This window comes from Anser anser, assembly GCF_964211835.1.
Source record: "Anser anser genome assembly, chromosome: 2".
In the NCBI taxonomy this organism is placed as follows: Eukaryota; Metazoa; Chordata; class Aves; order Anseriformes; family Anatidae; genus Anser; species Anser anser.
The window spans coordinates 158,311,835-158,324,340 of NC_139721.1; the positions used below are offsets into that span (position 1 = coordinate 158,311,835).

General features: G+C 40.0%; 1 protein-coding gene across 4 annotated transcripts in view; it reads right to left on the reverse strand.

Annotated features, from left to right (window-relative positions):
- The window catches only part of CRHR2 (corticotropin releasing hormone receptor 2), a 158,394-nt gene that overhangs the window by 8,207 nt on the left and 137,681 nt on the right, over positions 1–12,506 (reverse strand). For all 4 annotated transcript variants that reach the window (XM_083825466.1, XM_083825464.1, XM_083825465.1 and 1 more), the window contains 3 exons: positions 10,812–10,897; positions 7,600–7,735; positions 5,838–5,879 (listed from right to left, as the gene is read on the reverse strand). In XM_083825466.1, coding sequence (XP_083681592.1) covers positions 5,838–5,879; positions 7,600–7,735; positions 10,812–10,897 — 264 coding nt within the window. The remainder of the gene's footprint in view (positions 1–5,837; positions 5,880–7,599; positions 7,736–10,811; positions 10,898–12,506) is intronic.

Genomic DNA, 12,506 nt, shown 5'->3' on the forward strand with positions numbered 1-12,506 from the left:
ATTGATGGGCAGGTGGATGACTAACCATTTAGGTCATGATTCATAGCTGGCTGTTATAATGAATAGCCTCCCAAGATGATCAGATCAAAGTAAGCCACTTCGAGCTTAATAGATTTTGAGAGACAGATGGTGCCTGGGTAAAGGGTCAATATAAAAAAAATTAAACAGATTTATCCTTGTCTTGCACCTAGTTGCGAGAATAATTTACAGTGCCATCTAACAAAGCAACTTGTTCTGTTGTTCTCTGGTTGTGGTTTCCCTCAAAGTCAGATAATTGCTATCTATCTTAAATGTTATTTCATAGCTGATTGTTGATATTGACCAGATAATACTAGAATTTGCTTGAGATGAGAATTCATTCTTTGCAAGAGAATTTCAGACACAACCCTTGCTAGTTATGTATCCCCCCAGGCATGGGTGGAGATGAAGGACAACCACCTTATTATGGATATAAGACTCATGAATTATAGAATAATTAAGTTTAGAATGGACCTCAGAAGGTTTCTGGTCCAACACTTCAGAATTATCCAGCCATTTTGAGTACATCCAAAGTTAGACATCTCAAAACACCTCTCAGCCCTTCTTCTACTGCTGATATACCCTCAGTATGATTTTCTTTTTCCATTGTGTTTGATCAGGATTTCCCTTATTTCCTTCATCTTGCTTGCTAGAGGTGACTTCTCTCTTTTCCCATTCATCAAGCAGTATCACTTTATAAATTTGGGTCACTCTAACACATCATCACCTTCATTCACAAGCACTCTGTTACTGTACAGCTATGTTATTATCTCCTATTAGGATTGCTAAGTCTCCCAAGGATCACAGGACTCTCTCAGGGGTCAACACTGATGGCTATTGGAAATGACATAAAGCACCTAAGAACAAGAAGAGGTGTTCTCTGGGGGCAGGGATCCTTTCCCCCTTTATCCTCTTGTTTCCATCATGCCTTTGCTGAGGTAACAGGACTGGAGCCAGGCCTACCAGTGAAGTTCTCATTCCTCTGAAGGGTCACCAGTGGCTGACCAGAAATATTTTATTTCCTTTTCTGGAGTATGCAGCATCAAAGACCTGACCTCCTCCCCTCCAGACTCCAACCAACAGTAGATATAAGACCACAGCTAAGACAACCATACAGGAAGATACACTTTGAATACGAAACGCAATAAGTGCACTTTTTCCCTATCTTCATTGATCAGTTGTTAGGCTTAATAACAGTGAGTCTCTTTTGGTAATGAAATTATAATGAATATTTATCCTAGATTTCATATCACACAAATAAAGGAATTTCAAGAATATTCTACATATGCCTAAGGACTATAACCTTCACTGAGCCTTTATTAAGTTTCAGATCTGGCAGTGACCTTGATAGATAATGTTTTCTTCCAACATTCATTTCTCAAGATCATTGTCAGAAAAATCATGTACCATGTGAGATGAATCCCACACCAAGAAACCTTTTGAAAGACAAGCATTTTAATTAAACACATACTATCAAGTGCAGTTACTGGATGGAATTCATCGGCTTGCACTACAGAGGCTGAAGAGATGATTTAGCTTTTTTTATAAATCTATTCTGTCATCCATACTTACATAAAGATGAAATACCATGAAAGCATATCACTGCTTATAGATTATTATGTTGTTACAATCAAACTGATCTAGGTAGAATAATTTTCATCAACTCAAATATCTTAAAGATTTTTTAGTGGTCTCTAGTGAAAAATAAAACTATTTACTCAGAGCACGGTGAGGCCCTGGCCCAGGCTGCCCAGAGGAGCTGTGGGTGCCCCATCCCTGGCAGTGCCCAAGGCCAGGCTGGATGGGGCTGGGGACAGCGCTGGTGGGAGGGTTCCCTGCCCATGGCAGGGGGTGGCACTGGATGATCTTTAAGGGTCCCTTCTAGCCCAAACAATTCTATGATTCCAGGAAAAAATGTCCAATAGGAGTTCTGTGAAAGTATATACTGTTTAGCACAGTTCCATGCCAACATCTATTCTTGTTTCAAGAGAACTCCATCTTAAACTTTTCATTTTTTAACTCCCATGTTATGTGAAATTAAATTCAATCTTGTGATTTGTGAATCGATGGAGAAATTTTTGAAGAGCATTTTGATTTTTGCAGTCACTAAACACCCCCCCCAACCAACATTCATACTTTTAAAGTGTTATGTAACAAAAATGCATGCATCTTTTTTCATTCTCATTTTTCATAACATCTGGGATTCTCAAAACAGCTTGATCTCAAGTTTCTTGGAAGTGCAGAGATGCTTCATATTAAATGAAATTTGCATATTTTTGCCCTCTAGGTTTAGTAGATGTTCTATGCATCCAACAAGGACAACTTTTTTCCATAAGGTCTCTAGAGCTGCTTAATATGAGTCAAGTGCCAGTGGCCTCTCATGCCCATCCATGGCACACGCAGTTTTTTCACAACGGCTTCAGAACTTTTCAGAAGCAAAAAAAACCACCCTAAGACTGTCAATTCTGTATCTAAACTGCTTCTTCTCCCTTGGTTCACTGGAATAGCTTGTGTATAATGTATCAGCTTGGAAAGATTTTTATTCAATATCTGAAGAGTCATATCTCCGGAAAGGGAGCTTGAATGATACACACTCTCTCAACACCTGGCCCATCAGCTTAATTCTCACTGCAGCCAACAAAGCTCCTGCTATATCTGTCTGAAATTTGTTGTGGAATTGAGGGAAATTTAATTCCTCTGATCTGGTGCAAAATTGCTCATAGGAAGAGAAGCAACAAATTTCTGCTCTAAGTCATAAGTCCACGTTTGTTTAAATAAAGGGAGGCTACAAGATGTTACACAGCAAAAACTCTTTTCTGCTTCTTTTGCCAAACTTAACAGGTAGAAAATTGACAAAAAACAGAAACTTTGATAACTGTCATCTGTGATCCATACTGTGTGAGCTCTACAGCCAACAGTCATTGGCTCTACTACAGACAGTCACTAGGAGTGTACAAGAACCTAGTGGCATTTGTAACAAATATGAAATGGTGGAGATGCAGCTGAGATCACAGCATTATTTAAACTTTAAATTAATTAATTTTCTATTTTTTTTTGTCATAATTAAGAGCAGGCCTGGCACTGTGTGGGCTAAATAACCTCCTAAAGACTATTGCATGCATTTAAAGCACCCAAGTCTGTCATAGCTGGAGAACCTGATGTATTTATAAACTTCTGAGACAGCAAATCATCAGCTCATCTATCACACAGACAGGAATACCAGGCTGACTAAAGAGATGATAATTCATCAAGGCTTCAGTGATATTTATAAAGATTTCAGGCTGTTCTGTGAAGAGGAAATTTATGGAAGTTCTGCAATAACTATTCCATATGAACATTTATGCAGATTCACTTCTCAAAAAAAAAGTCTGTTACACTACAACCTTATTGGATGATGCAATTAACTATTAAATGAGCTAAATCTGCTGTGGATTTGACTTACAATGCTAGGAGAATGTCAGGAGAATGCAAATAATATTTTGGTACTTCTTTTCCAATGCGATGCTGTTCACATGGACTAAGAAATACAAGCTTTTTCATAGTACATATTTGAGGAACACAATATACTGCACATCTAACTGAGCAATAAATGAATATAGCTTTCACTGCTTAGATATGGAATTTAATGATAAAGAAAAATACTTTTGCTATGCTAACAACCAAGGCCCTCATATATGCCTTCATCTGGCAATGTAGCCAGTACAGGTCTTTCACTTCACAAGGAGGCAAGGCACAGCATTATTGAAAGCTTTTGCAGTGTGATGTGGCCTTTGGAATGTGATGTGGGAAACATAAGCTGTTTTAGAATGCTTTTATGAGTGTGGGGAGATCTGGAGAGGATAGGCGGTATCACAAGGGAGAGCTTTTACAATGGTTTACTATAAGATACATTTTTTTTTCCGGGCAACATCATTAGAAACTCAGAAGGCTCTGAAAATCCATTGAATTTTCTACTTGTTTCTCAGCTTTGCAGAGTTGAAGCTAGAAGAGAGCAGGAAATTTTACCCTTTAAAACATTTATGATACTTCAAAAACATGCCCACAATACCATAAGATGAATCCAAAGTCCCTTTTCAAAGAGAAAATGCTGCAATATCTGGGGGACTTAGTCTTATTTTGTATCTCAAAGAATTACTTAGGGAATTGCCATGGTTTAGTCAGTCAAGTACAAGTTATACATTATGTAAACATATGAGTGCAGGGAAGATTTAGCTCACAAATTTAGCTGTTTGTAGGTGTCTACATGTAAGCTGAGTGTCTAGGCAAGAATCAGAATCAGCAGAGAGCTAGTCCGTACTGTCAGTAATGTCTAGAGTTGTTCAGGTGAGCAAATAGAGGTGTAGACTAACCTGATGAGAAGGAGATTGTATTGACTGGCTTGAACTAGTTATATAGTGAGCTACTAAATGGGAAGTGGGTTCGTGGCCATGGATGGAGAACTTCAGGCTGCTGTAGTGAAGAAGGAGATATTTCTTCCACTTCAGGACAGATGAAAGAGCAGCCAGAAGAGTGAAAGCCTGGTATGACCTGGCCCTAGTTTAAGTCCACAAAATAGAAGTGCGCTGGGCTAATACAAAGTTCTGACTGTTGATATATGATTCTTCTGGTTCCTTCAACTTCATCATATTGTGCAGTACAATGGCTCACATTAAAAAAAAAAAAAAAAAGTGTGATCACAATACAACTCAGATACGTAGCAAGGTTTTCGGGTAACTGTTGTCCCACAGTTAAGGAGTCAGTACTTCTGGGGGAAGACTTCACCAACTTATTAAGAGGCAAATGGAGTGGTCATAATTCATTGGAGGAAGGTTATAAAGAGAGCCGAGGACACTCTGCTGGCTGTTCATAAAAATAGCATGTGCCTAACCTGGGAAAGCAGTGTTGCTTCTTGTTAACACCACCTCAGAGTTGAGTTAATATGAGGAAGGCATGAAATGAAGAAAAGCAAAAAGCAACAACAAAAAAACCAAAGGCAACAACAACAAAACCATCAAAATGCTGGTGCCTCATTAGCTGAGGTGTAGAAAGGTGAGAAGACATGCCCATTCCTTCTCATAGTGCCACACAGGGAGCTCACAATGAAACTAAAAGCAGCACATATAAAATATATACTGATTCAGCAGGAATAACTAAGGCATTAGATTCCTTTCTGCAGAGGCACAAACTTTAACTGGAAAAAAATGACATGCATAATGCAGATAAATTAGACACTGGCAGTGTAAGCAGGGAAAAAAAAATAAATCTCTCACACTTTGGGGTGTAGACCAAACACAAAGAGGCATTAGTGAGACATTTCTTACATGAGTATCAGACCCCCAAAACTAATTCAAAAGGAGCACACCAACCCTGTTCCTGATTATTTACAGCAGGTATTGATCACTCAGACAGAGATACCCACACAGAAAAACTAACTCAACTCAGCATGGCAATACCATTACAAAAATGGGTCACCTGTAGCATAACCTTAATGAGAGCCCAGATGAGAAGCAAGGCTTATGTATGCCCAGAAATCATATTGAGAATTAATGAGAAACCTCAGAGAAGGTTTTCTTAAAATGTGGAAAAAGTACAATCTGAGAATACTCCTCTTCTGCTCTGCCCTCCCAGTTGGAGCAGAACGGGATAAAGTTTTGTGAACACAGGACACCCACAAAGAGGGCTGGGAATTTCAGATGCACATTAACAGAAACGTCTTCAAGAGGAACAGACTGATGGGACTATGACCCCATGTAAAAACATCTCAGGTTCTACAATCAGGCACTCAAATAGGTTCCACCTCCCGAGAATTAATCACACTGACAGCAGAAGACGCTACTTACCTCACCATTCAAGAAGCAGTAAAATACTGACACAAAGAAACCCTGGAAAGAATAGAAAGCAGTCAGTTATTAGGTAAGCATTTTCAGATGCAGAACTGGGGACTGAGCTTTACCCTAGTATCATCCTGAGTATAAACACAACCTTGTTGACATCCATTTCCAGCCAGACAAAATCTTTACCCTACAGTTTCATGACAAGATACCAGTTGTCTTGCAGCTTACTGTTAATACATAAGAGCTAGAATCTAGACAGCTCTTCCACTGATAAAGCGGATTGCCAATTCAGTTGTGCTAAAGCCTTTCTACAGCTTCCAGTTGCCTCCCCAAAAGGCACAGGTGCTGTGTCATGCTTGCCAGTTCCATGCATGTCTCAGACACCACAGGGGGGTGTCAATGACCTTAGATGCTATTGTGTTTCATCAGGTTGCTTACGTTCAACTTAGCTGAAGAGCACTGCGGAATCTATTGACAGCAGTGACTATACCTCTCTAATGACTGCAAAGATTGCGATGACCATAATGGAAACTCAGACGACAACATGATGATGCTTTCATGTTTAAACCTGTGAGCAGAGTCCCATCCATTCTGCTTTCAGCAACGGACTGTAATTATTGTCATCATAAAGCAGAGATTCATCATCCTTCCTTTCTTACATATGTCTTCGTAACACTAGCAATAAAATAAGCAGTGCATCATTTTTGGAGACCTTGAGCAATACAATTAATTTCAGGGAATGAAAAATGTGGATTGTTTCACTGGTAAGAGCTAAAGTTCCTCTGTTCATTGATTAAAACTGTCATTTTTTCTTTTTCAACTTTCAGTTTCAATTTCTGGTAGGATGCTCTGTGCTTCAAAGCTAAACATGCAATCAGTAATACGGTAATCCAAAGCCCAAAACTGTTGTATTACACAGTCTTAGATTTGGCTTGACAGAATGTGTCTTGTATTTACATTGATAAACTGGGTATCAAAGCATTTGCTCCTGTAGATATCAAAGGTAAAACACTAATATCAAACACAATTCCACTCCAGACCAGGAGGGTCTTTAAGCAGAGGTAAAACTATATAACACACCTAAGCAGAAGTAAATGACCAAACGTAATTTAATTACTTCAGTTACTTTTTTTTTTTTTCCAAATCCAGAAAGTTCGGACGATTACTCACCTTCCACTGCCTTTTACAACTGGAAGAACTCCTGTAAAATTTAGTGGAAAGAGGAAATAGGGTACAAGTGCTCAAAGAGTTCGTATGGTCTGATGGCTGAGTATACACAGAACTGCAGGAGCACTAGGGTGAGAGGCTGGGTAGCAATTAAGACATAGTTAATGTCTTAATCAAGTAAACCCAACAGGTAGGATTTGTTTCCCTTTGCTTTAGGAACATCTATTCTAAATCTCAGCTCGCTTTGTGAAGAGATAGAGGCAGCTTGGGAGCATGATTCATCATCCTCTCTCACAGTTACTGATGGGATGAAACATCATCTGTCCCCTGACTTTAGATGGAGCTTAGGTAAAGACCTGTAGCTGTAGACTAAACATAGTGATGATAAGGGAGGTAAATCCCTCTGGTATACACCTGAGAAGAGTCCTCCACTTCATAAGACATGCTGAATATATCTATTAAGTAAGCATAAATAACAAAGCTGAGCTCTTTTCTTTGTATTGTTTGTATCATGGACTTCACTGCCATATGCTTCATGGCTGAAAAGCACTGAGGATCCTTTTAACAGTAGCCAATACCAGCTATAAAATTGCTCTCCTACCTGAAAAGACTGCAGAAAGGAATTGAAATAGATGAAGACAATCTGGGAAATGTCATCTTCACCAGGGTTGACAAAGAAAAGCATATATGTGATGCCTAGCAGAGGCAGAAGAACTAAAGTTGCCTTCACTGCTTTCCTGTGGGGAGGAAAGAGAAAACACAAGTGAGCAGAGGATAGAACTGTGTTACCTGAACAGTTGTAGAATGACCCCCCCCCCCAAACAAATCGCTCCCTAAGTGGAGAGGGGGCACAAGTCTGAGCAATTCAGAGGGATGAGAAGTACCTACATTAGCTGGAGAAGGAACTTAGGTGCCTCCTTAGATAGTTCATCTAAGGAGGCACATCTTGAACAGGGAGTAGCCAAGAAGAAACAAGGATTTCCTAAGACATAGCTGCTCAGGGCTGTCCAATATGTACAGTCACTGGAGGAAGGAACCGCTTTCAGAGCAAAATTCACATGTAAAATTCTGTCTAGTGTCTTAACACAGGTGCTTGGAGTTAGGGAGTACAAGTGCTCCCTGTAGGTACCTCCATCTCTCAGGGCATGCTGCTAGGGCATTCTCTAAGGACAGCAGTAAAAGCCTCTATTTGCACAATGGCCAAATAATTCAAGCATTCGAGCTTGACCCCATGGCCAAAAGGCTGGAGAGAGTTTAGCCGGGGGGACAGGGAAAGAATGTCAGCCTCCACTTTGAGTTGTGAAACCACGGGTGGGTTTGTGAAATAAGTTTCTGACCAGTGTCTGACCACTCGAAGAAAAGTGTTCTGGGAAAGCCTTTACCTTTGCATCCTGCTGTTTGTTCCCATACCCTGAACTCCAGGGGAGAGGTAGAAACCTTTTTTACATCCTTCTGTTTCTGTCTCTTCTTCCTCTGGAGAGTTTCTGTCTTATCTCCAGGGCTTGCATTAGGCTGAAAGTTTGAGATTCTTTGCAGGAGTGATTTCTTACACCTCAGGATAATAAGGTAGTAAATCCTGCACTGGGGCAGGACTGCTGTGTGGGTGAGACCTGCCCTATGCCCACCTTTTGATTCTGTCTGGAGTGTAAATGCTCACGCTCCCTGCAACATCTGTATCCCCAACACAGTGGTTTAGGGCTGTCTTACAAATAATAAACAAGCAGATGGTGCACAATGAAGCATAAGTTGTTATTAACAGAATTATCAGGGGCTAATCTTTATTATTGGGGTTGTAATAGTGTCTTGGGATGCCAGAAGAAAAACAATGCTTTATTGTGCTAGATACTTTACAAAGACATAAGACTGCAATTTTGCTAAGTCTCTATAAATTTCCATAATAAGGTTGTAAAAGGTGGGTAAAGACAGGTAGGTAGGTAGGCACAAAAGCACTGTCAGTGTCAGGAGACAGTGACAGTTTTAACAAACTGGCTGCCACATTACTTAATACTTGCTTAACAAATGTTTGGAGTACTCAGCTTTAGAGCAGCAAGCCTTGCCCCAGGCTTTCCTGGAATTGTAAGGGTTTCTACTTAGGCTGTGAAAAAAAAAAAAAAAGAAGATTCCCTCACAGAGCTTGTAGGGAAGATAAGATCACCATCATCTATCTGTTCAAGGAGGAAGGCAGTTACTTTAGATTGCCTCAGAATCTAATATCTCTAATCCCCTCCAACTGCAGTAGGGAGTAAAATGTAATGAGATTTGAATTGTTGGTTGTATTTTTTTCATGCTAGTTTTAGTTTTATAGCATGAGGTTTGAGCATGAAAAGGGGTAATTTTTTTCCTCTTAATTTCTTATGAATTGTGCAGAGAAGAATCTGAACAAGAAAATCAGACCATTGCATTAACTTCACATTTGTGCCCAAGCCACAGACAGGAGTAAAAGGAAGGAACCAGGTAAAAGAACAAACCCCATTACTGCAGGAAAACTGCCTCCAAAGTCAAGAGCAGGATGATTTTAAGACATCAGGATTCAAGCCTCAGCTTGATACACTGAGATTTTATCTAGAAATGATTTACAAGATTGTGACCAATATTACCCCACAAAAACTCAGCCATTTCTCAGAGTGAGGACCTGTCTGTCCATAAATGCTCCAAAACAGTGGCTCATGTTGCAGGACACTGCAAACAGTAAGACAGAAAAGGCACTCAGCATCTCCTGATCTCTAAGATTTTTTTTAGGACTGTTTGGGTCTGATCTAAGCCCACAAGGTTGCCAGAAGGCCACCTGCCTTCTACTGCCCTGGGCTAAACATTCCTGTCTTTTCCTTTCTACCACACTTGCGTTTGCGAGGTTGTACAGTCACCCAGCTCAGGAAACTGATCTGCCTCATAAGTAAAATATAAAAACATATATATATATATATATGCAAATAAAATTGCATTAAATAAATAAATAAATAAAATAAATTAAAAGGCACCTCCTAAATAGGTAACGATTTGTTGAGGATTAGTTCCCTGATGCAACCCACTGAGTGGTTACGCTACTGCTGGTACCAGCTGAAGAGGCACGAACACCTTTTTTCCCATAACCTTCAGTTTACAAATATCATTAAACTCTACTTTAAATGCCCGTATGTGCACAGTAATCATCAGCAATAATACTGCTATTGATTACAGGTGTGGTATGAGTGCTTTGGCCCAGGCTCTGTTCTTTAACTCCTGACTCTGGTAGGATCTTAGTATGAACATGGATCTTAATATGCACATACACGTGACTTATTGGGAAGTCTTGGTATTATTCTGCATCTACAAAGCTAGAAAATGAGACAGAGAAGCACTGATGCATCATATTAGCTTAATGAATGGTCTATTCCTCAGTGAGAGGAGTTATGACATTTATATCATATAATGCATATGCTTGTGCACATATAGAAATTGATAAAATTCCTATCCTCACTGACAGTTTGGATTTCATTGAAAAGGGGAAATTTCACACGTGCATTTAGGTAAATGCAAGCCTGATGGAGGTAAAGAGCTGGGGCCATGGCAGTGCACAGCTGTCTCTGTACCTGCATGCCCTGGCAGTTTCCATTGTTTAGATATCAAAATGGAGTGGACAGAAAGAACGGAGGCACACTTTAAAGAGAGCATGCAGAAATAAATACTGTGGACTAACTATAGGAGCTCAAGTGGAAAGAAGGACACCCTCTAAATCAGAGTGGCATCTGGAAAGACAAAGACGGGACAAGGACAGGACAGGCAAGGCAGTTCTTTGAAAATACCATGAACAGCAAGAAGCACCAGCTGACTTACCTGTACTGTATTGTCTCTGAAGTGGTTGAAGCTCTCAGCTTTGTCATTAAAATCCTAACTATGTTAAATAGGAATACAAAATTTATCTGGAAAAGAAGGAAGAGAGAGGAAAAAATAAGACCAGTAAGTCAAACAGAGGCTTAAAGGATGAGATACACCTTAAAAGGCACATTTTGCAGTTCCAATCTGATCAAAACCAGCCTCTCAGCTTTATCACTGATTGCAACTGACTCAGAAGTTTACCAGAAATATGAGATTATGCAAGCAAATATCCAACAGCTAGTAATCCTTTCAAAACAGAAATTAAAATGTAGAACGAAACTAACAGTCCTAGCAAGTAACCTTATTTTTACACCCTTTTACTCCTTTCCTGGGTGCCACAAGGAGCTAAGGGTGGGATTTATTTGGATCTTTGCTTCTGGCTCTGGCTCGGCTCACCCGAGGCTCGCTGTGCAGAGTATTGGCAGCTCTGTGCTGTGCTGACACAGAACACATCTGAAACCACCTTTAGGTTAGGTGGGGCTCCCAGGACCCATGGTGCAAGACTGCATTGCAGAGATCTGAATGTAACCTAGTCACACTGGACTCCCTTCAGATTCAGCGGAGTCCACTCATTGCACTCTACAAGAGATGTTTAAAATAGAGCAGATAAATCATTCCTGAAAAATGCATATTTTTTTTTCACTGTCATTAAAGCTGAAATGACAGATTTACCACTTCTATTTTTAATCTGCTGAGCAGGGTAATTATTATTTCTGTTACCATCTCAATGCTGAGAATTGAGATTTGCTCTAATTGCTGTTGTTGTTGCATATGCTAGAGAGTTTCTCAGACAAGTTTCCTTTCAGTGTAAACAGGAAAGAAAGAGAAAAAAAAATCTGAAAAGAGGATTGTGACTTGTAGACTGTGATCAGCAGAGGGATTTGGCACCTCGGAGCAAGTTTTGTGTTGCTTTCACCACAAAGAAGTGTAGCTTGCAATACATGGATCTATCTCAAGATTGTTGACGATGTACTCTGTCAGAACTGCCGAACTGTTATCTCAAGGCTGCTGAGGTCACAACCTAAGCTTGTGAGAAGACATTTATCAACATATTTATCTCTCATCTCCAGGGTCCCAGGGCTCCTGGCATTTTGTGGTCCGTGAATGGAACAACTCTGTGGCTGCCTTCCAGCTGAACACTGCAGCAGAGCTGCTAACACAAAGGTGTTCTCAGAATATGCTCTTTTCTTCCCCCAATGAAATGTGGTGTGTTTCAATGATTATGGTATCTTGGCATCCATCACATCATTCCCCATGGTTATTGTAATGTTATTTATAACAAATGGTGCAATAAGCACTCAAATAGACACTGGGAGACTGGCAGTGTTGGGAATCTTGTACATTAAATGCTTATTACGTGAGATACCAAAATGCTTCTCTAAGAGTTATGTGACATCTTTTGAAATGTTTTTCTTAGCAGAGCAGGGCCATAGGGAGCCTAAGAAATAAATAAAACGGTGCATGCAGCTTGTATACTTGCTCTTGCTGGAATTGTCTTTGTCATATTTAAGAGCGTGAAGTCAAACGGTTCTCGCTTTATTCTTCAGAGACAACAAACTGCTTCAAACCACTGGCTTGACGTGAATCTTAAACTCTTCACACTAGTGACTGCACCATTCCCTGGTAACACAAAGGGAATTGTTTCGAGAGAAC